The sequence below is a fragment of the Sinohyriopsis cumingii genome, chromosome 18, assembly GCF_028554795.1.
Source record: "Sinohyriopsis cumingii isolate HCF-2022 chromosome 18, ASM2855479v2, whole genome shotgun sequence".
Classification (NCBI taxonomy): domain Eukaryota; kingdom Metazoa; phylum Mollusca; class Bivalvia; order Unionida; family Unionidae; genus Sinohyriopsis; species Sinohyriopsis cumingii.
In genome coordinates, this window is record NC_142978.1 from 15,212,261 (window position 1) to 15,239,622 (window position 27,362).

Here is a 27,362-nt window from a genome sequence, read left to right on the forward strand (position 1 = left end):
CGAGGTAAGATCAAAGTCTTCTCACAAAGAAGTAAATGTTTATGTGTTTTGACTAAACATCAATGGCCAGTTAATTTCAAAATAAGTATACTTGATAATTAGGATCGCATTGTATCTGTATGTTTTTCTTTTCTTTGTCGAGGCTTTTTTTGTGCTGTACAACGTTTGTGCTGTTTGAAGGGGGATACCTCGTAGCTCATTTGGTAGAACATTAGACTTGTAATCTAAGGATCACAAGTTATGTACCTGCCTAAATCAGGCCAGGTTGGAGTGTTTCAATGTCATTCTGGAAAATGGATTTAGCCTCCATTTCAATTTCATTTTCAGCCATGATTGTGTTGAAACCAATAAATAAACACACATGCTGCTTAAAGACAGTTGGATAATGGAAAAAGGTCTTTGCATTATGTACTTAACCCTTCGGAAGACATTGGATTCCATGGCAGAGTCAAATGAACACTTTCACCTCTTCCAATAAGCAATTGAATTCCATGGCAAAGTCAAATAAATACTATCATCTCTTCCAATGAACAAGTAAATTCCATGGTAAAATCAAATAAGTACTATCAACTTTTCCAATGAACAAGTAAATTCCATGGTAAAATCAAAAATGAGTACTATCAACTTTTCCAATGAACAAGTAAATTCCATGGTAAAATCAAATGAATACTGTCAACTTTTCCAATGAACAAGTGATTTCCATGGTAAAATCAAAAATGAGTACTATCAACTTTTCCAATGAACAAGTAAATTCCATGGTAAAATCAAAAATGAGTACTATCAACTTTTCCAATGAACAAGTAAATTCCATGGTAAAATCAAAAATGAGTACTATCATCTCTTCCAATGAACAAGTAAATTCCATGGTAAAGTCAAATAAATACTATCATCTCTTCCAATGAACAAGTGATTTCCATGGAGTCCAGTGAACACTGTTATGAGAATGAGTTCCCCACCAGTAGCAATTAATTCACATAGTTGGTTTCAAATTACAGTTAGGTGATAATATGTTGTGTTTTTTTATTCAGATTCTGATGGGTTATATGGTGGAGTTCCACAGTCTGTAATAGATGACATGGAAGGAAAATTACGGATATGGATGGCAGAATCATCAGAGCTTGTAAGTATACTATTTGCTAATAGTATAATAGTATACTGGCATATAAGCACATTGTAAGTTGATTCCTGACTTCTAGCATGGTAAATAGGCACATTGAAGCATGGTCCATAGGCAAATTGTGGGTTGATTCCTGACTTCTAGCATGGTAAATAGGCATATTGAAGCATGGTTCCAGACTTCTAGCACAGTAGATGGGCACATTTTAGGTTAGGCCCTGGTTTTATTGTGGCAAATAAATACATTGTAGCTTGGTCCCTGGCTTTTAAGATGGTAAAATAAATATTCTAGTATGGTCCATAGCTCTTAGGATGACAGAAAGTCACATTGTATCATATTCCATGACTGTTAGCATGGCAAAAGACACCTTGTAGCTTGTTCCATGACTTGTAGCATGGTGAAAGGACACCTTGTAGCTTGTTCTATGACTGCTAGCATGGTAAAGGACACCTTGTAGCTTGTTCCATGACTGTTAGCATGGCAAAAGACACCTTGTAGCTTGTTCCATGACTTGTAGCATGGTGAAAGGACATGTTGTAGCTTGTTCCATGACTTCTAGCATGGTGAAAGGACACTTTATAGCTTGTTCCATGACTTTTAGCATGGTGAAAGGACATGTTGTAGCTTGTTCCATGGCTTTAGCATGGTAAAAGGACACCTTGTAGCTTGTTCCATGATTATTAGCATGGTAAAGGACACCTTGTAGCTTGGTTCTTAGCATGGTAAAGGACATGTAGCTTGTTCCATTACTTTTAGCATGGTGGAAGGACATGTAGCATGTTCCATGACTGTTAGTATGGTGAAAGGACACCTTGTAGCTTGTTTCTTAGCATGGTAAAGGGCACTTTGTAGCTTGTTCCATGACTATTAGCATGGTAAAGGACACTTTGTAGCTTGTTCCATGACTTTTAGCATGGTAAAGGATACCTTGTAGCTTGTTCCATGACTTGTAGCATGGTGAAAGGACATGTTGTAGCTTGTTCCATGACTTCTAGCATGGTGAAAGGACACCTTATAGCTTGTTCCATGACTTTTAGCATGGTGAAAGGACATGTTGTAGCTGTTCCATGGCTTTAGCATGGTAAAAGGACACCTTGTAGCTTCTTCCATGATTATTAGCACGGTAAAGGACACCTTGTAGCTTGGTTCTTAGCATATTAAAGGACATGTAGCTTGTTCCATTACTTTTAGCATGGTGGAAGGACACGTAGCATGTTCCATGACTGTTAGTATGGTGGAAGGACATGTTGTAGCTTGTTCCATGACTTAAAACATGGTAAAAGACATGTTGTAGCTTGTTCCATGACATTTAGCATAGTAAAGAACACCATATAGCTTAGTCTTTGGTTTTTAGCATTGCAAATAGGCACATTCAGACATTATTGATAATTGTACAAGACAGGATGATGTTTTAAAAGCAGAAATATTATGGACTTTGAGAACTGTAACTTAACACCATCATTGCTGTTCATTGGAAACAATATGCCAGCAGTATCAAGCTAGTGACATGGCTTGGTATGTTGGTATTTTATTTGGGAAAAATAAGCTTTAAAATAAAGGTAAAATCTTGAAAAGTCCTTAAAAATAATGACTTCAGGGTTGTCCAAACCCTGATTGCTTGGTCCCACTCTTTCAGCATGGCAGATTGGAATTTTGTCACTTGGTTCATTACTTTCATCATGGCAATAAAAGAAAACATTGTGGCTTGATCCATGGCTTTTCACATGCTAGATAGACATATTGTAGCATGGTCCTTGGTTTTTAGCATGGTGAAAAAGCACATTTTAGCTTGGTCCCTGACATTTAGCATGACAAATAGGCGCATTGTAGTATGGTCCATGACTTTCAGCATGACAAATAGGCACATTATAGCTTGGTCCCAGACACCAGACTTTTAGCAAGGTAATTAGGCATATTGTGGCTTAGTCCATGGCTTATATCATGGCAGATAGGCATATTGTATCTTGGTCTCAGGCTGTTTGCATGGCAGATGGGCACATTGTAGCTTGGTCCCAGACTTTCAGCATGGCAGATAGGCTTCTTGTTGCTTGGTCACTTTTATTTTGGTAAACTGGCACATTGTACCTTGGTCACAGAATTTTAGCAAGGCAAATAGGCACATTGTATCTTGCTCCATGGCTTTTTTCATTGGCAGATAAGCATATTGTAACTTGGTCCGAGACTTTTAGCAAGGCAAAATGGCACATTGTTGCTTGGTCCCAGGTATTAATTTTTTTATAAAATTTTTCATGGCATTTGATGCCATTATCTGTCTTTGGAGGTAACAGGTTTTACAAGAAAAATATCCAAAATGCTGTTGTTGTTGTTATTGTAGGGTTCAAGACCATTTTTCAGCACACGATAGGCTATACATGGCAGCCAGTATTAATGGTGGAAGAAGAACCCGGGAAAACCCCAGTAAGAACCACCGACCCATGAGAAGCTACTGGCAAGGTTTCTCACATACCCACATTAGCCGAATCCAAGACTTGAAAACATATAGACATAGGTGAGATGGCAGTGATCCGTAACGGAGAGTGCTTTAGACCACTTTGCCACTCGGGGCCCCTATCCAAAATGCATGTTTTGTTTTGTCCATTCACTCAATAACATTTATTGATAATATGATAGTGATTACTGAGAAAGAGAAAGAGAAAGGTTATCTTTTTTTCACTATGTCCATCCACATTTCAGAATTTCCCTTTTGAAAATAGGCATTCATGAGTGAATACATGTGATATAGGAAATTAATCAAGCTATGTGCATGTCTTGTGGCTCCATGTATAAACTTGGTAAGATTTTGTTTCTAAATCATGATGGTACAGGTTGCACTCTCACCATTAGGTCAGCCTTTATCAGTTACTGTGGCATGTCCATTGGCACCACACTTTATTTGATTCAGCATGACATATCAGTTGTGTAGGTGTCAAAGAACACCAAAACAGAAAACAAACCATCGAATTTATGAACATATATGTGCACCATGGTTTTAGAATTATTATGTGATTCTTGGGATTTGGTCTTGGGATCAAGCAGCACTGGATACATGGGTCTGTGGAATTAATAATTGCTATTTGCCCTACTATTTGAGATATTATGTTATTTACCCTACTATTTGAGATACTATTATGTTATTTACCCTATTATTTGAGATACTATTATGTTATTTACCCTACTATTTGAGATACTGTTATTTACCCTACTATTTGAGATACTATTATGTTATTTACCCTATTAATTGAGATACTGTTAAGTTATTTACCCTACTATTTGAGATACTATTATGTTATTTACCCTATTATTTGAGATACTGTTATTTACCCTACTATTTGAGATACTATTCATTTGTACAGAACTTTTCTTTTAGTTTTTACTATGGGGTTCTTTACCCAAAACCCAAGCACAGAAGGTTTCTAATGAATTTAATTATCATAATAACATACAACACTTGAAATGCATCAATTTTAAAGGTATTCTTGTACACTTTTTGAAAAAGTACATCAATTTTAAAGATATCCTTGTAGACTTTTTCAAAAAGTACATCAATTTTAAAGGTATTCTTCTAGACTTTTTGTAAAGAAAATTAATTTTAATGATATTCTTGTAGACTTTTTGTAAAGGACATCAGTTTTAAAGATATTCTTGTAGACGTTTTGAAAAGTACATCAATTTTAAAGATATTCTTGTAGACATTTTGAAAAGTACATCAGTTTTAAAGATATTCTAGTGAACATTTTGGAAAATTTGTCTCACAGTTTACTTGTTTTTATCTCCCTCGTTTAGCAAACCATGCAGAAGGTATGTGAGAATGCTATGAAGCAGTATCTCAAATCACGTCCAGCGTCGGCACTAGAATCAATAAAGAGAGCAAAACAGATGGACAAAACTGGGGCTCACCTTGGAGTACATCCCATCTTTCGTAAGTGTTTTTTATACATGGTTTCTAATTGTTTAGAGATTTCTCATTTTTGGGAGTCCTGATCAATACATGATATCTGTTTTTGAGAGTCATGATTGATACATAATATCTGTTTTTGAGAGTCATGATTGATACATAATATCTGTTTTTGAGAGTCATGATTGTTGCATGATTTCGAAATTTTTAGAGTCCTGATCAATAAAAGATTATGATAATTCAGAAACTTTCACACTTGTTTTTTTTTTATAAACAAAGAGCAAGATTTTAAGCATCTCATGACTTGCTGATTAATGGAAATAATAAATGAAATATGAAACTATGTGTGTCATATGATGGGTCCACTGCAAACAATATAAACCCCGATCTGCTGTTGCAAAATGCACAAGCAGATTGGGATCTATGTTGTTTGTTCTACTAATTAATCCTGACAAAGTGCATGGACTCAGATCTGCCATCATGCAGATGAAAGTCGGGAAAACCCTTGGAATTTTTTTCACCACTTGATGCTCGAAACAATCATGTAATTGAGACGTAACTAAACTCATCTTGAGTTAAATTTATCAAGTTCTCACCAGAATATTCGGAGGGTGCAGTATGGATCATTTGGTTGCTTGCAATAAACATATATACTGAGTCAATCCAAACATCCAGTGTATTAGATTCATCTAGTAGACTTTTATTTTCAAAGTCTATCCTCTCCTTACATGGAAGGTATGAAAACCAGTCTAGCATCACAAGAGGCCAACATGGTGGTGGCGAAGCATAGCCGTTTACCAGATGGCTTAGCAAACTTTAATCATTTTTAGATCAAGTGATACATACATGAAGTCGATATGAAAATTACTTATTTTCTCAGAAATTGTGAGTCTTAAAATCATTATGTCTTTAATCTGCTGAAAGACAAGATAAAACTACAGCGTTGATGAAATTTGACATTGTACTCGTGATTTGCATTGCTAGTTGCAAGACTACACAAATCTAACAACCCACATTTTCAACTGTTGTAAAAAAAAATATTTATATATTAAATGAAAGTCGTATACTGGTTGTAATAAAAATACAAAAATGAAAGAACACAAAATTTTCCATATTTATATATTCCGAGAACAACTTCTGGAGTTTTGTTGTATCATGTGACTATCACGTTGACATCAGACTGGCCAGATTGCTGGTTTTTATAAAAAGTATCTGACTTTCATTTAATATAATTGAATTTCTGTACAACAACATTATAAAGGAATTTGTTGCTGATATCACATGACTATTGGACTTCTGATGTCGTCATTTGAGATTTGTGATGTCGTGACTAGTAATGCAAATGGTGAGTACCGGGTCAGGTTTCATCTAAGCCATAGTTTTGTCTTGTCTGTCAGCGGATTAAAGACATAATGATTATAATACTTGCCATTTGTGAGAAAATAAATCATTTTCCTATTGATTTCATGCAGGTATGAGTTGATATCACATAAGTTTCAATTTTCTGGGCCCGCTGGTAAGCAACTACTATATGTCGCTACCGCACGGTGGCAGCAAATTCCAAATTTACGATTTGCAGTTGCAGTGACCCCACACCCTCACCTAAATATCCAAATATGAAAAAGTGTGTGGGAATATTCGGAGGAAACTTGGATTAGAAAGCGCACTGCTATTTGTTTTAAGCCAAATTTGTAGTCCAAATAATTGAATCTCAGAGCTGAAATGAGAAATTGTCATCCATTGTATTATATATTGAAAAACGATATGAGCCCCTGTATCAATACAGGTTTGGGGACTGGTTTAATGAATTACAAGAAGACAAGTTGATTTTACAGAAAATTCGTCTTTGTTTATACAGCAGTATATAATTTGATGGTCTTTTTGTAAAAATTTAAAGCAACCCTTTTGAAAATGTTTTTTAAATGATGGATTTTTAACCAGATTGTTTTAAGGAGATAAGGTTTTTTGAAAAATCATGTTTGGGATTTTATTGGCACAGATAAATTCAGGGTTAACTCTTTTCATTACAAGACAAGATTCTAATTATTTGCGGTTTTTTATATATATACTTTAATAGGAAATATTACTTTCTATGAGATGCACATATATATATATATATATATATATATTTCTATAGAATTCTTTAGAATTCTTTAGAGTTAAAGGTTTGAAAGGAAACAAAACATAATTTATGTTCATTATGTTGTCCCCACGTAACAACATAAAGCAGCAAAATAAGGTTTGAATTTTTATTCTGTATATTGAAATGACTTTACATGTCAATTTATAGGAACATAATCAAACTTGTTTCATGTGATACATTTTGTGGTTTTGTACATGAGCATCTTTCCTGACTTCGATGTTTTTGGAGAGTCTTGAAAGAGAAACATCTTTAGATTTAGAAAATATCTTTTATAATCTAAAATTTTCTTTAGTTCCATTCAGTAATGGTCATATGTGAATCTTGAATAAAGTAATTTCATCCTGGAAAAACCCTGGAAAGGACCTGGAAATTTATCTTTAGAAAAGCGTGGGAACCATGAATACACCACTACCTGTAATTGTAAATTAAAATAATCATTATATTAATTGTGATTATATGTGCCTGTTGCCTGCATAGTAAATAAAAATACTTATTTCCTACTTAAATCAGATCTCAGATCAAGCCAGAAACACAGTCGATATTCACTAGTCCAAGTCAATATCAGTCCTTGAACAAATCAAGCCAGAAACACAGTCAGTATTCACTAGTCCTTGAACAAATCATGCTGCTGATTTGTAACCAAAGCTAATGGAAGATTATAGGATGCAAATCTTGGAAATTAAACCTCATGCATTTTTCCATAATCAGATTGAAAATCAACTACATGTGGAAAACAAATTTTTGAATGTTGTAGGTAATTTTGACAATGAAGATGAGGTAGAGAGATTGAAACTTTTGAATTCCCTGAAGTTTTATAAAGGTAATACGGTAAGTAAATATTTCACTAAATTTACATTGAAGTGTCTGATAAAATTGCTATAAAATGTATGAAAGATGAGGAGGATGATGATACTGATGATAATTGTGATATTTGTAATAATGTAACGTTGTTTGTAATAATATGAATTCATTTATTTTCGATGTTCTGTAAGATTTTGTTCATGTCAGCCCTTAAATACATGGATTGGTGCAGGATTCGTCTTGATATAATAGAAGGATCATTGAGGGAATTATATGTTACAGCATGTTTATGGAAAAATATGAACAAGTTTTTCTGAGTAATACTACACAACATTGGGAGTGGAGTATTAGTCCTGATAAGAAAAGGTCGTATTTTCCCATACAAATGCAGTAACCTATTTATTTTATGCTCATTTTGTTTTCAACTTATGGTTTAATAATAAAAGAATACACTACAAGAAACAAAGTCATCAAATTTATGTTGTATTCCAAAATAAATACACAACCGTAGATTCATCAATACACAGTAACGATATTAATAAACACATACCACTGCCCAGTGACCTTTGAACTTTGTCGCATGCTCGACATTAGTTTTTTTTAAAAAATATTGTTTCAATCTACTTAAAATTGAAATTTAGAGTCATATTGTGAATGAATGAAAATCGAAACAAATTTTCCAGTTAGTCTGGGATGGATTTTGATTTTCTGTTGGTTGAACTCAAATATTGCTTTTCTGCCTGTGATGGACTGGATTTTTTTTTTTTTTTAGCTTAGTCAGTTCTGTACAGTGTGATTTGAGTAGTGGACTAGCATTGAATCAAATGCACCTCTGTTACTGTTTTGCTTGGAATCATAATGTGTGAAACATATTAATTCTTTTAAGTGTAATTATCATTGAGTATCAAAAATTCATTTTGAGTGCAGAAAGGAGAATGTGATTTCAGCTGGAAATATAGTCAAAATTACAGTACAATTTCATGGTGCTATCAACTTTTGGAACAAATAACATGGGTCATGTCATTCATATTGGCAAAACTAAAAAAGTAAATTCTGAGGAAATTCAAGATTGGCTCTGATGCTCTAATAGTTTTATACCAAACCCTTTTTTTCTTGAATTTAGTGTTTTGTCTGAATTTTAAAATGGTAAATCTCTGATAGATATACGATAGCAGTTGGCCTCAATATGCTATTATATAGACCATATAGATATAGTCTGAACCGTTCTATTTGCGAAAAATATTTCTTCTAAATAACTGTTTAAATTATCAGAATGGTATTTTCAATACTGCGTCTCTCACATTTTGTTGTGGACATTGTGAATATCACCACCATTTGTTTACTTGTTTGAAAGTTTTGTTTATGACTGTGAAATTTTCCATACTGTGAATTTATCATCTTTACTTTCAGCTTGTTTAGCTTATTCACAAATCTAATCAGCCAAAAGCTAAAGCTTCTACTACACGAGTTTACATGGTTTGTTTACAGAGTAGTTCCTAATAAACAGTACCATTTTTAGACATGTGTCATGCAGTATGAAGCCATGTAATATGGAAAAATACTGCCTGATTCTGACAGTGTAAACAGAGAAAAAAATTAGCATATAATAATGCAGTTTATGTAACAGATTTTGATTCAATAAGTTTTTATACTGTTTTACCTTTGTTATATATATAACCACTCTGGTGGCCTAGTGGTTAAAGCATCAGCCTCGGAAGCAGAAGTCATGGGTTCAAACCCTGGCCAAGTCATACCAAAGACTTACAAAAATGGTACTAACAGCTGCTTCTCTAGGTGCTCAGCATTAAGAGGTTAGTGTTAGGACTCTTTGGCCTGATGTCAGGATAATGTGACTGGGTGGGACATCATGCTACATGTCTGTGGCATGATGCCCCAGTGTTAGACATCACTATAAAATGCCACACTGCAGACATCATTGCAATATGACTGACAAATTGTTACAGCTACATTACAAATCCTAATCACACACACACACACACACCTTTATTTTATATATTGTACATTTATTGTGCGGGTTTATCTTTCTAATAATTGTTCTTCATTTGTTTTTAACTACACCTATCCCTCAATAACTTGCATCTGAATAACTCATGAACTTGCTTATGGTACCTGAATCCCATTTATTTCTAGAAGTTGCAATAACATTTACTGCTATTTATTGAATGGGAAGCAAATTATATCAATTTGGGTAAATGAAACCTTTAAAATGTTGCTTATTTAATCATCAAAAACCGTGTGTACCTGGAAATTTAAATCAACTTCATGAAATTCTCAACTTTTAATTAGAAATTATGTATTTTGCAAAATTTTCTTTCCAAACTACGTTCATTGTTTAAGCTATGCTAAAATTCCAAATCACACACACACACACACATACGCTCAAACGACATTCTCAGCAGGGGGCCCCGAGTGGCCAAGTGGTCTAAAGTGCTTGCCGTTACGGATCACTGCCATCTCACCTCTGTCTGTGTGTGTTTGAGTCTCGGGTTCGGTCAATGTGGGCATGTCAGAAAGCTTGCCAGTAGCTACCTGTGGGTCTGTGGTTCTTTCTGGGGTTTTCCCGGGTTCTTCCTCCACCATTAATACTGGCTGCCATGTACAGCCTATCTTGAAAAATGGCATTAAACCCTATAACAACAACAACAAAATTCTCAGCACACTGTAAATAACAATATTAAATGAAATTTCAATCAATGACAGTGTCACTATTGACTACTCTAATAAATACGAATTAAATAAGTTTTGTCAAGTGAAATTCATGTTTTAGAGCTATCTTTTAATTTGGTTTCATTGTACTCATCATAAATGCAATATGCATTCAAATGTGAAAAATGTTAATCTATCATTACAGCAATGTCTGTGGGTGCCTGTGAGTGTCTGTGGGTGTCTCTATGACAACCTCATTATGTTCAGACCATGTTTTGATCTCCAACTTGCAGACGTATTTGTCATATTGTTGCAATCAGTTACAAGCAGATCTACATTAATTATGTCTTTTGTATCAAATCAAAACACAGGTGGAATAAAAGAAAAAGTTAAAAGGCATGAAAATCCTACCTGCATAAATGCCAGCAGTCATGATCATGTCTCTGATCAACTCATTTCATTTGATCAGTTGAACACTGATAAAAGTGTTATTACGTAAGTAATATATTAAACTACCTTACTCATTCACAAATGTGATACCAAGCAAAATTAGTACTTGGTGAATAAAAAGCTTTGTTTCACGGATGAGTTCATTATGGAAAAGTCAAAGTTTGTAGTGAACTTAAAATTCCTGAATTGGCACTTAGAGATTTCCTGAATTCCTGAATTGGCACTCAGAGATTTCCTGAATTCCTGAATTGGCACTCAGAGATTTCCTGAATTCCTGAATTGGCACTCAGAGATTTCCTGAATTCCTGATTTGGCACTCAGAGATTTCCTGAATTTCTGAATTGGCACTCAGAGATTTCCTGAATTCCTTAATTGGCACTCAGAGATTTCCTGAAGAATAAGATGTTTCACTAGTACTTGCAGTACAATTACTGCTTCAGCATTTTGCTAATAGAACAATAAAATTCTAGTTAAGATGACAGTTATTTCATGAAAGATATAGCCCTAGTATTTGAAAATAAGGAATCTTGTTGCAAATCAACAACATAATATAGAATTTTCACTTACAAATGATGGTTGTTGAAACCATATCGAAATTGTTGTAATTGATCTTTCAGAGGTTAGATATCTTAAAGATAAAGGTATTTATACCACAAATTGAACAAGCTCTTTGTTGACAGTTGTTTCCACCAAGTATTCAGCCATAAAACAGTGCTACTACCTCCCTCACCCTACCCTGTTCAGCATCCCCTTCATAATTTCGTTGAGGTACCTCAGTAACGTGTGCCATTACTTAAAGTGCAGTATATATTTTTAACCATTTTGTGTGCGAGTTATCGAGGGAGAGGTGTATTATCTTTAAGGTAGTCAGTATTGTTACAACATGCTCTTAAACCATAATCCATGCATGCATCTATGCATACATACATATGTACATACGCACATACATACATACATACATACATGCATGCATGCATGCATGCATGCATACATACATACATATGTACATACATACATACATTGATTGTTTGTCGCTCTCTGTTACGGATCACTGCCATCTCACCTCTGTCTGCGCCGGTTCGAGTCTCGGATTCAGCCAATGTGGGTATGTGAGAAAGCTTGCCAGTAGCTTCTCGTGGGTCGGTGGTTCTTTCCGTGGTTTTCTCGGATTCTTCCTCCACCATTAATACTGGCCGCCATGTATAGCCTATCATGTGCTGAAAAATGGCATTAAACCCCCACAACAACAACAACATACATTGTTTGTTAGAGTCTTAAAATTCACAATATATAGTAACTGCAAAATCTTTGAAACTTGGTAACCCATGAATTAGTGAGTTTACAGATAAAGATGGATTTTACTATCTCACTTTTAACAATTACATACAAAATAATTATTTAATGTTTTCATGCTTAGTACAGTTTCACTTTTTAACTCTGACAGACAATTTTTGAGATAAATTCCACCTCAAAAACCAGTGCACTGTCAGTTATGAAGCAGAAGAGGTCATTTCATGGCAATGTGATACAGAGAAAGCTTCAGAATATAGAAGAGATGCAGCAGCAACAGACATCTGAGGACCCTTCATCTAGACCCTCACAGTCTGCATCACTTGCTGATGAGGACCTTATACATGTAATAACTGTTTTCTAATTAAAGTTTTTTTTTACAGTGGCTTTATTCGGTCATTCTTATAAAATATATTACACAAAGTTGAAAGATAATACAATGGTGTATGTTATGAACGGTTGTCATTCAGTGTCACGCTGTATTCAGCATTTGTATGCCTCCAATATTTTCTTTGGAGGGTTGAATATAGTGTCACTCCAATATTCCTTATATACATACACACACTAATGACAACACAAGACTAATTAAGCAATATATATATATATATATATATTGCTTAATTATACTAATGACAGCACAGTACCAATTAAGCAATATATATATATATATATATATATATATATATATATATATATATATATATATATATATATATATATATATTGCTTAATTATACTAATGACAGCACAGTACCAATTAAGCAATATATATAAATATATATATATATATATATATATATATATATATATATATATATATATATATATATATAAAGTTTATGAATAAAAAGAAATAAACAGCCATTCTTCAGAGAGAATCTGATTACTGTCTTTTTTTACATTACTCTTGTCTCCAGCCAGAAATTGAATCTTATACTGAGCTTTTTATCTTTCTGGAAAGAGATCTGAGAAATAATCCTTCCAAGTAAATTTTGTTCTTGAAGACAAGTGTTTTCTGATTCATGGTCATTATAAAATATAAAATGTTTCACATGTAGATGGAAATACCATTCTTTGTGTCATATTGTCATCCATAATATTATGTTTTACTGTATTTTTATCAACATGATTTTGTTGGTAATACTCATTATGTTATTCCATAGCGGTATTTTGATAACATTTTCAGAGTGTGTTTCACAATATGATTGGTTTGAAAAGGCCACATTCTGATTCCTTTAATCCTCAACCAAGAAAAAAACAGAAACTTGTCCCAGTCAGAGATGAGGAGAACTACCTTCATTACAGACCCAAAGACTACCAGTCTGAACAAGGGTAGGTAACTATGAGGTTATTTTTGTAAAAAGTTAATCAGAATTGATAAATTAAAAAGAAAGTTTATAACGTGTTTGTAGAATTTTTTCTCTTTGTTTTTCATTGCATTCTCTCCATGTTGGTAACCTAAGTGCAACTCTTGTAAACAGCCATACCTGGGATGGATCAAATTGGGCTGTTATAGGGAAGTGGTTGTTCAGGGGAGCAATTTATAGATTATATCAATGCAAGGGACTAAATTGGAGCCAGTTTTACATTTATTTCTCTAGCATTGTTCAAGCTAAAATCATCAGGCCAGATAATGGTAATATTTTTTTTGTACTTCCTTGCAAAAAAAGAAGGTCATTGTGATCTATGTTTACTGCCTTAGGTTAAGTTTTTGCATTTATCTGAAGACCTTATAATGTTTTTTTTTAATTCCTGTTTAATGCTGTTGTATCTAGAATTATTAAACTTGGTTTGGGAATGTATCTTAATAAATAATAATAATAATAATGAGGACTTTGCGCTTTACAACATTAGACAACACCTATAACATAAAAAACATATATGATGATATTATTACAGAAAAAACAAACACCATGAAATTAGAAAACATAAAACATGCTGTAAATATTTAAGGTATGGAACATTATTAGATCTTTAAGTTTGTTCTTGCAGTCAAAACAAGTGAGTTTTAAGAGCACTCTTGAATGGGACCACTGTGTCTTTGTGTCTAAGTTCAGTGGGCAATTCATTCCACGTTGCTGGGCCCTGGTATGCAAAAGAACATTGTCCATATGACAGATACTACTCCCTCATCTCAAATATAGGTCGTTGTGAACAGTATTTCATGTTTCACTGACTTTTGTGTCTTGACACTTCAGTTTGAACCATTAAACTGTATTTTATAAATCTCTCTCAGAACCAAACCAATGCAAAAAAATTTCACTGTAACCTACATTTCAGATTTTGCTGGCTTTGGTTAAACTTTGACAATTAGCTCCTAGGTTTTCACATTCTGTGTGCATACTATCCTGCATAGACACTTGGTGAGAGGATGCATCTTGATGAGCACTTTTCCATCATTTCAGGCCATTACAGCCCACATTATATGTTTCACTGACTTGGATTAAATTTTGTGTTTTTGATGTTCATTTTTGAGTCGCAGAAATCTTGGCATTGAAGATAATACGCATATCTGTTAGTATCAGACCCTTACAAGAAAAGGAATCATCATAACCTGTATTTTATCTTTTATTGGTTTTGATTACATCTTTTGTATTTAACTCATGTCCTCTGGAATTTTGGAATTTTTGGCATTCATAATGCATAATATCTTTCCTAGAATGATGAAACTTGGTGAGGGGATGCATCTTAACAAGTTCTAAATTCTTATTACAATAAGAGATGTATGTAATCTGTACTTCATTCTTCTGCAATTTTGTTGAAATTTTGTTTCAGAGTACACTTATTGTGAACCCATGTTGGAATCATGAAATTTGATAATTGGATGCCACTGTTTGTATTACATGCTTACAACCAGAGAAGGTCACTGTGGTCTATATTTTATGCTCACTAACATGGGCTAAATATATGTGTTTAGGTCATGATTATATATTTTTCCATGCTAAGTACATCCTAGCCTACTCCTAAGGCCCTTTCTGACAGTGCAGTTGATGTAATATATTCATTCAACAGTAAACTTTCCATAATGTGACATTGATTATTATGATAGGCTAACATTATATTGTACATGTGAATAAGTGTAGAAATTAGATGAGTGGACTGCAAGTTTTTTGGTTTTCATGTGATGCCTCAACTTCAGAGGCTAATCAGGGTAACTATTGATGCATGTATTATGTTTGCTTTACTGGTTACCATTCCAAGGTTTCTCAAAGCCTGTGATTTTCATACAGTAAATTCAGGTTGTTTGGGATGGACAACAATAATATCTTCTGGAGTAGATTTTAATTAGTTAATAAAACATAAAACAACCTAAATTGATCTCTGGCTTTTATCATCACATTATAGTACTTCTACTTTGATATTAAAAAAATATGTGTGTGTGTGTGTGTGTGTCTGTCTGTCTGTCTGTATTTGTGTATGTATGTATCAAGTTTAACATTATGTCTAAAACTGACTATATTGCCAATTGAAAGTTAATTTTGAAATTTTAAAAAGATTAAAAATTAAAATATAGTGGTAGAAAATTGTAAGAAAGCTTTAACAAGAACTTCAGTCAGCATTTCATTGTCAAGATCAGGATAGTGATAATTATTTGATTGCATGATACTTAAAATGGCTGCTGGAGACTGATGAAAGCTTCATAGAGGTGACCAATGTAATCATTAATAACACTGTTGTTTCCTAGATTGCAGCTTACAAGAAGTTTTGACCAGGAGGTGTCAGGTGCTGTGATGGACATAACTGGGGATGAGGAAGAGAGCCTGAGACAGAGGTCCAAAGTGATTAGATGGTATGTGCATTCCATTTTAGGCATCGTATTTACATCATACTTTCCTTGATAGGATTGTAGCAGTATTCAAGGCTAGCCTGCATACCCAGGTTTTAATGTTCAAGTGTTTTTATTCAATCAGATATCCAACTAGCCAACCTCAGACCCCATTTTAAACACTTTCAGAAACTTATCTTCTATACATTTTACCTCATTTCAAAAAGTCTTCCTTGTCATTACATACAGCTTGGAATTTATAAGTAATAAAACAGAGTTACATGTTTAGGAATATTTTTTTGTCTTGCATAAGGGAACGATCTGAAGACAAGAAAATATTATTGTCATCCTGGTTAATGGCAGTAGTATCAGTCATCTAAATTGTGTGTTGACATTTCACATTTTTATAACATATTTTTCTTTGGTGACCTTTATATTGGTTTATGGGTGGGAAATGTAGTTTGTGAGTGGAATAAAGTTATTTGTGGTTGAGATTTGGTAATTTGTGTGTGGAATGCTATAATTTGTTGGTGGAATTTGGTAATTTGTGTGTGGAATGCTATGATTTGTGGGTGGAATTTGGTAATCTGTGTGTGGAATGCTATAATTTGTGGGTGGGATTTGGTAATTTGTGTGTGGAATGCTATAATTTGTGGGTGGGATTTGGTAATTTGTGAGTGGAATGCAGTAATTTGTGAGTGGAATATAGTAATTTGTGAGTGGAATGCAGTAATTTGTGAGTTGGATATAGTAATTTGTGAGTGGAATGCTGTAATGTGTGGGTGGAATAAGGTAATTTGTGAGTGGAATGCAGTTATTTGTGGGTGGGATATGGTAATTTGTGAATGGAATGCAGTACTTTATGAGTGGTGTGTGGTAATTTGTAAGTGTAATGTGGTAATTGGTGGGTAAGATATGGTAATTTTTGAGTGGGATGCAGTTATATGTGGGTGGGATATGGTAATTTGTGAGTGGAATGCAGTACTTTATGGGTGGTGTGTGGTAATTTGCAAGTGTAATGTGGTAATTGGTGGGTAAGATATGGTAATTTGTGAGTGGAATGCAGTTATATGTGGGTAAGATATGGTAATTTGTGAGTGGGATGCAGTTATATGTGGGTGGGATATGGTAAATGTGGAAGATTTGATAAGAGAGTAATCAAGGACCAGATTACATAGTCACATGAAAAAAAGTCACCAAATTCATAATTCACCAGAAATTTGTGTTGGAAAATGCTTCAAGAAGATACTTATATTGGAATTGGTGATTGAGCAAAAGCTGCTTTGTGGAAAATTCAGTGACTGAATACTTGTATTCATTGTTTACATTATAAACAATTTTATTCCATGCTGTGATCATGTCATTTTGCTTTTGCTCATCAACATGGGACATTATTTGTTTGCAAAATTTGGTTACTCTCGTTGACTAATAACAATGATATTTGCAGAGTAATCCATCTTTGAATACGTGTTTATCCGGGTTATATAATTTTGTTGACAGGGATCGAAAGAAGAAGAAGTTTATGAGGGGAGGAGGTACTGACTTAGATAGAAAGAACAAGATCAGAACAGAGAGTGGGGCATGGATTCCAGCCTCATACAAGTCCAAAATGTATCCTTTTTGTAAACCTTGCTTTCACAAATGTATTTTCATTTAAAGAGGAGTTATTGTACAAGACAGCTCCAGTGAATTTTTTCAGGTTGATATCAACTGTATCTACATGATCTTTCACACTCCATATCTTTCCCTACTTCTCTGTGTCGTCTTATCTCTCTTCCTGTTTATTTTTCTATCTTGCAGAATATATATTTTCAATATACTGTGAGTTAACCCTGTCTTTACATGACAATGCAAAGTTAGGTCCTTTATGGACAGGCATCCTGTATAAAGGTGACGTATGTCAAGAAACTACAGAAAATGTGTCCTTTATGTGATGAAGGGAAACTAAAGAAAAGAGCTTATAAATTCAGTCATAAATGGAAAGGTATTCTGTATGAAGATGAAATTTAAAGGTAAACTAAAGAAATGGGGTTAGAAATGATGTCCTTTATGGAAAGGTATCCTGTATAGAAATGAAATTTTTAGGTAAACTAAAGAATTGGGGTTAGAAATTATGTCCTTTATGGAAAGGTATCCTCTATCAAGGTGAATTATGTAGGTAAACTAAATAAAATTGTTTATATAGCATGTCCTTTATATAGAGTTATCTGCTGTGGAAGTAATGAGCCAGGGCTCACTTAAGCTAGAAATTATCATTTCATAAATGTTGTCTATTTATCACAAAATAAGACAAGAGTCCCATGAAGGGACTGGTGCTTTGCTGTCTGAAAATGAATTCAGGACAAGACCATTTTTTACTTTTTAAAAGCTGAGCATTGAAACCATCTCTGATATTCCTGAGTGATATGATTTTCAAAGTAGCTACTGCGGCAGCCATCATCAGTAAAAGTTTCATTTAAGACAAAGAAGACACCATTAGAAGACTTTTGGTGGCTTGCTGATATGACTGTCCATTCAGGAGAATTAGTGGCAAGATTTTCTGCCTGTTGTTGTATTTGAGGTCAGATTTGCACCATTTTCATTCAGGACCAACTAATCTTCTGGTGAAAACCCCATGTTGTTATGACCTTCCTTATAGGAGTAGCAATGACAATATTTTCAAGATGGCTGTGATGGTGGCTATATACTGGTACTCCCCGAGATATGTGTTACGTTCCTGGGACCTCTAAGTGTTTGGGTATTTATATTAGTTGGGTTTTGTTTAGCTACATATGGCTTTGAAATGATGATAATGGGTAACTTTAAAAAACAAATTAAACATTCATAAGATTATAAAAGAGTGTAACAGAAATGATTTACACATGCACACGAGAGGAGAAGCAGAACTAAATACTGTGGGTGCACTCGATTCAAAGATAAAAAAACAGTCTGTACTTATGTTTAGGGTTCAATACATATCTGCAGGTTTATGTATGTCGCAGTTTATGTATCTCGGAGTACCTGGATTGGAAGTCAGATCAGCACCATTTTTATTTAGGACCAATAAGACATCATAAGAAGTCTTCTGGTGAAAACACAATGTTGACATGACTTACTCTATAGGAGGAGTAGTGATAAGGTTTTCAAGATGGCAACTGTGGAGACTATATTGGATATCAGATCAGCATAGTTTTTATTTTTACAGCAAGTAGACATCATAAGAAGTCTTCTGGCAAAAACCCATGGTAATATAAACTCTTCATTCAGAAGGAGTAGCAACAGAAATTTTTTCAAGATGACTGCCATGGTGGCCATATTGAATGTTTGGGTGGTACCATTTTACTTAGGTCCAACTAGACATCATAGCAAGTCTTTTACTGAAACCTCCCATGACCATTTATTTAGGAGGAGGAGCTAAAATAATATTATCAAGATGGCTACTAAGCAGTACCATTTTCATTTAGGACCAAGTAAACCATGGGATGAATATGTGCAAAGTCCTTACAAACCTTCAAATAGTTTAGGAGGAGTAGAGGTAACAAACCTGTGATAAGAGATTGTGGGACATTACAAGACAGATGTTCACCCCATAAGCTCTTCTAGTTTATGACCTGTACTGCTAATGATCACAGGTTTCATTCAATAAAAATCTTTGAATCAGGACAAACTTTGATGCTTCAGACATGAAGCTTTGGTAAAAAAAATGACGTGTAGTGTCATAGGATAATATTATGCATACCATATTGCAGTATATTTAGTGGTGGAGAAATTTAAGCAATTTAGAGTGGGATTGTGAAAATTAATCCTATCAGATTTACCAACCAAAATATTCTAACCTGTCATGATCCTTATCTCTAAAATATCACTAGCCAAAATTACACTGCACCCACCACCCCTTAATTTTTGAACAAAATCACTAATTTTATGTCTGAAAAATATTGGCTATATGACATACCTGAGTCAATGAAACATGATATAAAAAATATGCATGACATTTGGCAAGTCCATAGAGCTAGAATAATTGCCCACTGTAAGTCGTCATGTATATATTCTAGTTGTCATGTAACCTGCATAGGTTGTAAGTAAACTAAGTTCCATAACAGATATAGATTACTTAATATTGTTTTAAATTTTAATTGAAAAAAGAAACTGCTTCTGATCCTTAACAATTGAAAGTTATAAGGAATGGATGGAGAAGAATAAAATTGCCTCCCAGGAAGAGGATGATGATGTTACTCAAGGGAAACAACCCAACCAAAGTCAGCCTGACAGATTTATGGTTCTAGGAACCAAGCGAAGAAAATGTAAGACTTTTACCCCCTTACTGTTTAAGAATGATTAGTTTTTTTTCCATTCAGTTATCTGTGTAGAAAACTATGCAGAAAATCAATTTCATTCATTTAAATATTTGAAAATTGAAGCAATCATGTTTGAATCAATCAAATGCATTAAAATTTATGTTTAAATCAATCAGATGCATTAAAATTCATATTTGAAAGTTGAATGATGCAGACTTACTATTTATAGTGGGGTAAAAAATTCCATTTGAGGTCATGTTTTCATAAAACAGCAGATTTATTGAATCAGTCCACACTTATCTTTTTGTGGTAATGATGCCACATCTTTCCCATTACAATTAAAAGACTCCGTACACAATTATCCTTCTATGAAAATGATGCCACATCTTTCCCATTACAACCAGTTATCTTTCTATGAGGTCAGGTACATTATTAACTTGATTTTGTACAAGATCAGATACAAAATACAGATGTACATAACATATAATCATTAAGAAAGCCAACATCATAACTTTGAAATAATGCAGAGTTTGTTCAGTTAGATTAATTTCATTTGAAAGTGATACATAGCGCTTGATTATCTTCACTTGAAATCAGAGTTTGATTTCATTTGAAATTCTACATTAAGTTTGATCACTTATTTGAAATCATTGCATAGAACTTGATTAATTTCATTAATTTTGTTTCAAATTATGAATAGAGTTTGCTTGATTTCATTTGAAATTATATATAGAGTTTAATTAATGTCACTTGAAATCATACATTGTATTTGATTAATTTGATATGAAATTATACATGGAATTTGATTAATTTCACATGAGATCATATATATAGTTTGATTTTATTTGAAATTATACAGAGTTTGATTTGAAATGGGCACACACCATCACACAGACACACACACACAGACACACACACACACAGATCCAACTGCATAATGTGCAAGCAGATCTGGTAGTATGTTTTTTGTTTTACTGACTGCTTCTAAAAAACTGCATAGACCTTGATCTGTAGGTGAATTATGCAGTGATAGATCTGGGTCTGTGCAGTTAGGACGATGTTGTTTGCTTTGTGTCTGACATGTACATGAGTCTGCTTGGGAGTTATAGGACCATCTTCAGTTGGCAAAAAACTTTATATATTTTTTGTATCTTCTTGTCTTTCTGCTACAGGGCATACCAAAGGTATGGAAAAAGGTGCCGATGATGGACAGAAAAATAAGTTCAAAAGAGAACTAAAAAGACCTGAACAGATTATGAAGGAGCGCAGAATTAAACAGAGAAAACAGGCCTCCCAGAAATCAAGAGAACATGTGAAGGCAAAAAGACGTTTCATGAAAGCACAGCATACCAAAAAGAAAAGTTATTAAAATATAAAATATTCAGCAGTAAAACTTTTCATTCTCATCATGTGGATGAGCCACCGAAGATAAATAAAAGATGTCTTAATGAACTTTATTACATTGAGTTTTCTTACCCCACTGTATGGAAAAGCATATTATATTCAGGTTTAAATTTTATTGTAAATCCAATGTATAGTTCTGAGTAATTGTAGACAAATTATGCAAGATCTAGTGGTCTGAGTTGGTCATTTGGCACAAGAAAACCCGACACTATCTAGCAAAAGTGACCACTTACTCATGCATGTATAGGAATGGCAGATGGGACTGCTAAGGTACAAAGTGTTTACGTTTTGCGTCCTTCTTGATATTGGAATTTACAAGGTTTAGAATACTGATTTCGGGTAAGAAAGTATTCATAATCTATATATTAGGCCATGCTAAACCATCTTCACTAGCCAAGGTTCTGATAAGATAACCCTATCTACACCTTGGCATATCGAGCAGATATTTCTGTACTTCAGGTCTGTGAATTTTAATTGGATGTGGCGGCAAGCCACCGCATTCAATCAAAATTAAGTTGTTAAAATTTGAACACGGTTCCTGCATGATAGAGACAATGGAGGATAAAGCTTGAAGCAATTTGAACACTGCCAGTCCGTGTTGGTACAAATACTTTTCACTCAAACACACCTATAATGGCTTTCCTCTGGTACGTAGTCATATTTTCGATGTTAAACTTACAAAGTATCCTTTTTAAGTCATTTGCTTCGACCATTTTCAGACGATGCACCACTCTTAAAGGCATATGGTTAACTGGCATTACATACATACCACCAATGTCACTAGGACAAAACACTAAAATACCTGTTTGATCCACCAAGGTGTAGATAGGGTTATCGTATTGGAACCTTGGCTAGCAAAGATGCTGCTAAACCTGTTGGGCACATTCAAGATTTATTTTCTGGATTATTCCCATTGGTTCTGTCTGCCCGTGGCAGTTGGATAAATTCTATTAGGAACCAGTCATGCAGTGAACTTCTAAAAGGGCACTTAGAAATTCCCAAAATATTCAAGAGAGAATACTTATCAAGCTGTTAATATTTACCTATTTGAGTAAATAAAATCAAACTTATTTTAATTTCAATCTCAAAACCTGTCAGAATGATTGTGGATGGCGAAATGCATCTTCACCACTGTAAATTCTTTTTTGTTAGACTGAATTAACTCTGACCTATCCAACTTACTGCTAGATGTTTGGATAGTTATATTCGGGTGTCCAGATATTGAAAATGAGATTGGGAATTTGGAAGAAACCCAGACTAACTATTAATATACACGATATTACAAATAAGCTAAAGTTCAAGTTGCTTCCAATCTCCAAATTCTTGAAAAAAAATGATGAAATTGCTCAGAGATAAAAGAAAGGTTGGAGATATTGCAAAATTAGCATAAAAATATTGACTAGAGAAGACTACTTTACATAAAACCTTTTTATATTTCAACCAAACAAACCAAATACTGATCTGGTGTAATACAGGACCTGCAATTTTGAAAAAATCTTACCCTGGACACATGTCACTAATTATCAGCCAATTTATCAGTACTTTAATGAAATATTTATTTTATTCCAATCATAATAAATAAAGTCATTCTTTGTCTGCAAATACTGTCTTTTGTCTAGGAAGTTACTGTTTGGAGCATCATAACAAAACCTGTGTCACAGAGCTGCAATTTTGAATTTCATACATGAGAATCGATCTAACACATGACAGGCATCAGATGTCAAAATACCTCAGCAGTGTGTATACAAAAACAAAAGTACTGATACATTTAAATAGTAAATGTATCAAAAGTTACATTAAGTTCACAATATATATCTTTGCTGAAATAATTTTAACTGACCTTAGGACATGTTCTTCAGGAAATTGTTTATGGCCCAGTTCAGTAACATGATTTACCTCCCTTAAAGAGTATCTGCAAAGTAAATTCTTGCAACACGTGTCCACCTGTCACTTCCAGGGAGCATAGTAACTCTTAAATCGAACATAAAGTTGATACTGGTATGCCTAGAAAATGCTTGCCATACCATCATGATATTAACATAACATGTACTTAAATAGGATGTTTTGTTCAATGTTCTTAAACATTGCAGGTTGCTAGGACACAGGATGAAAACTTTTTCTGACGACATAACTACTAACAAAAACCACCTTATTTATGCAGAATGACTGAATCCTAATTTATTTATCTAGTTGTAAAGACATTAAGGTAGATTAATCAGTCGAATACCTGAAAATTATTCCAGTTACCATGTGATGTTTGAGTGCTGAAATCTTATAACTGCTAGGTTGAAGACAGTAGTTGTTGTTTTTTTTAAATCAGAGACAAATTATCTAATAGCTTCCTTCGGGTTGGGTTTATATTATTTTTGAATGGTTGTCTCCACAGAAATTAAAGAAATGGAAAATAAAGTTAAATGATGTTCTGGTAATATAACTTATTATATACCCCTTTTTTTCTCAGTTAATTTCACATTGTCAATATTATGCAGTATTTTATGAGACTGAACACCTTGATATTGCATGCATGTTCACAACACATGTGCCTATATATAGTATAGTGTATTAGGAACTACTTTGTAAACAAATCATGTACACTCATTTAGTAGATGAAATAGGTATTAGTTTATTAGATTTGTTTGTGGATGAACTAAAGCAGCTGTTTCATCTATTTGAAAGTAGAGATGCTAAAGTGAATAATGTGGATGAGTTTACTGAGTCACAAATGAAACTTTCAAACACGGAAATGAATGAACATGAAATTTGTGTCCACAACAAACATGAGAGACACTGTATTGAAAATACCATTCTGATCATTTAAACAGTTATTTAGGAGAAATGTTTAAAACTTTTCGTAAATGGAATGGTTCAGACTATGACCAGTGCTCTCTGGGGTATATAATAAAAGCATAGAAAAGCATACTTAGGGCAATGGCTATCAATTATCTATCAGAGATGTACCATTTTATAAGTGAAAGTACTAAATTCATGGGAAAAAATGCAGCTGAAGGTTTTGGTAGAAAAGCAAGGGCCTGGGAGGTAATAAAGCCAAGACAATGAAGAATTCATATTTCTGCTGGCTGAATGGACTGTCACACACCAACTGCTTTGCAATTTTCTGCGTTAACTTTGTTGATACAGTTTTTTGGATTTGGGTTAGCGATAGATACCATACAGGTCATAAAATAGCTAGGGTCCCTACAAAGAGTTATCAGGCATAAACAAGTCTTCTTTAGCTGGTAATAAGAATGTCAAATAAATTGCATCTTGAATTTCCTCCAAATTTACTTTGTTAGTTCTGCAATCTGAATTGCATGAGCTATGTCATGGGTTCTAAAGCTTGATTACACATTTCGAAATTGTACTGTAATTTCAACTACATTTCCAACTGCAATAATATTCTCCTTATTGCACTAAAAATGAATGAGATATTCCATGGTGTCTTTTTGATAATTACAGTTGAAAGAGTTCATATTTTTCCCACATTATGATTCCAAACATTCAGTGTCAGAACAGAAACAAACATACAGCTGAGTCAAGACATGTCCTCCCTGCTCAAATTACAGACACTTGTACTTTGTGTGGAATTAACACAGGTAATAAATCAGTGGATTTGAGTAGAATCAACGAAAAGCAAAACAAAATCCATAAATTCTAGACCAACTGGAAAAGCTGTTACAATGAGCATTCATTCACAAATTTCAGTTTTAAGTAGACCAAAACATCAATTTTTTTTAAATGGATGTTGAGCTCATGACTAAGTTCCAAGGTCATTGGGCATTGCTATGTGCGCATTAATATTATTGTGTATTGATGAATCTACGGTTGTGTATCTATTTTGGAATACAGCATAAATTCAATAACTTTGTTTCTTAAAGTGCATTTTTTAATTAAGCCTTGGGTAGAATTAGAAAATAAATATATAATAAAAATTCTAATGCATTTGTATGGGAAGATTGGAACAAATTATAAGCTGTTAATTCATCCATATACTTTCAGAAAATAGATTATAGGCTCCATACTACATTGTCATGCAAGAATTGTGTGCAGTTATGGGGGGGCGGAATCCACAAAATTAACGAAATCAATTCACCTTGTACATCTGTCTTCTGCCTTAATATACATGTTAGATGTTGCTCCGATTGCAAAATCATGTTTCAGTGTGCCATATCAGCACAAACTAAAGAGTCAGTTCCTGGCTGTGTGCTAAGAAGGAAATGGCTAAGAGGGGAAAATGCTGATCTGGAAGAGAACACATCCCAAAATGGTTGTGCAAAATGCTGCAAATTGAACTGGGGCTTTGCAATTTTAAAAAAAATCCACACGCAAGCAGTGAAGATAATCTGTAGGACAGTGGAGATCTGATTTTAATCAGATTGGCAGTGAAGCTCTTGCTGTTATGTACATGTCCTACAGAAAAATGGAGATGTCTCAAGCATTGGGCCATTAATTTTTTTACAGCCCTGTCCAAAGAATTTCCAAATGGGTCAGAATTTATTCACCTGGCTGACATCAGCCTCACAGCAAAATGCAGTTGCGGTAGGCCAAAGAAAGGATGCCAGTAGGATGGTGGGTATTAAATCTGCAACCGTTACATTATTAGTCTGACACTCTACTATCTGGTAAGGCCTTCTCATAAAATCTGAAGTACTGTGAAGTGCCTTAAGACAAGGATGATGCAAATTTTGATCCAATCCTTTTGGGTTTTTTGAGAAATCATATAAAACTTCATAAAATTTAATTACCAGCAACCATATTTGACAGCATATTGGCATTGTTTTAAAAAATTTAAAGAACTTGATGTAATTTGTTCAGAAAAATTCAGTCGGATTCTATTCAACAGTTAAAAGCTGTTTAATATATTTTTCTTTTTTAGTAAAAGTGACATGTTTTGATGGTGGAGAGGCCTCATTTATAAAAGTAGTTTTTGTGAAGTGATTTAAGGTTTTATATTTTCAGAAACAGTGGTCATATTGGATGAGAATTTGTTTGTTTGCATTGATGCCAGAATGCTGCTAGTAAAATGAAGTGCAGGATTAGCCAAGTAATGTTTGGAAAGAATATTTTAAATTACTGTCAGGTGAGCTAAAACACTGCCATGAGTTAGAAACTAAAACTTCTAAAACCAAATTTCATATATGCCTGTAATTACGAATATTTACATTTTATATCTAAACTAATGTTTGAGACATTGCAAAAAAAACTATTACTATGAAAGGATGGATAATATCAGTGTCCATACATAATGTTCACATAAAACATGAAGAATGTAGAACATGATAACCTTTTTATAATTGAAGATTGTTTTACCATTATCATTGAGATTAAGGGCTTGATTTCATAAAATGCAGAAGAAACCCATGTGATGAAGGGCTTGATTTCATAAAATGCAGAAGAAACCCATGTGACGAAGGGCTTGATTTCATAAAATGCAGAAGAAACCCATGTGACGAAGGGCTTGATTTCATAAAATGCAGAAGAAACCCATGTGACGAAGGGCTTGATTTCATAAAATGCAGAAGAAACCCATGTGACGAAGGGCTTGATTTCATAAA

General features: G+C 33.9%; 1 protein-coding gene across 1 annotated transcript in view; it reads left to right on the forward strand.

The window, feature by feature from the left end:
* LOC149776136 (ATP-dependent RNA helicase DDX54-like) overlaps window positions 1–21,858 on the forward strand; it is a 59,568-nt gene extending 37,710 nt beyond the window's left edge. The window contains exons 12-20 of the mRNA XM_089942406.1: window positions 1,029–1,120; window positions 4,901–5,036; window positions 7,910–7,983; window positions 12,518–12,709; window positions 13,550–13,695; window positions 16,049–16,153; window positions 17,630–17,740; window positions 20,285–20,412; window positions 21,579–21,858. Of these exons, the coding sequence (XP_089798532.1) occupies window positions 1,029–1,120; window positions 4,901–5,036; window positions 7,910–7,983; window positions 12,518–12,709; window positions 13,550–13,695; window positions 16,049–16,153; window positions 17,630–17,740; window positions 20,285–20,412; window positions 21,579–21,775 (1,181 nt within the window). The 3' untranslated portion in view covers window positions 21,776–21,858. The remainder of the gene's footprint in view (window positions 1–1,028; window positions 1,121–4,900; window positions 5,037–7,909; window positions 7,984–12,517; window positions 12,710–13,549; window positions 13,696–16,048; window positions 16,154–17,629; window positions 17,741–20,284; window positions 20,413–21,578) is intronic.
* Window positions 21,859–27,362: the final 5,504 nt, after the last annotated feature.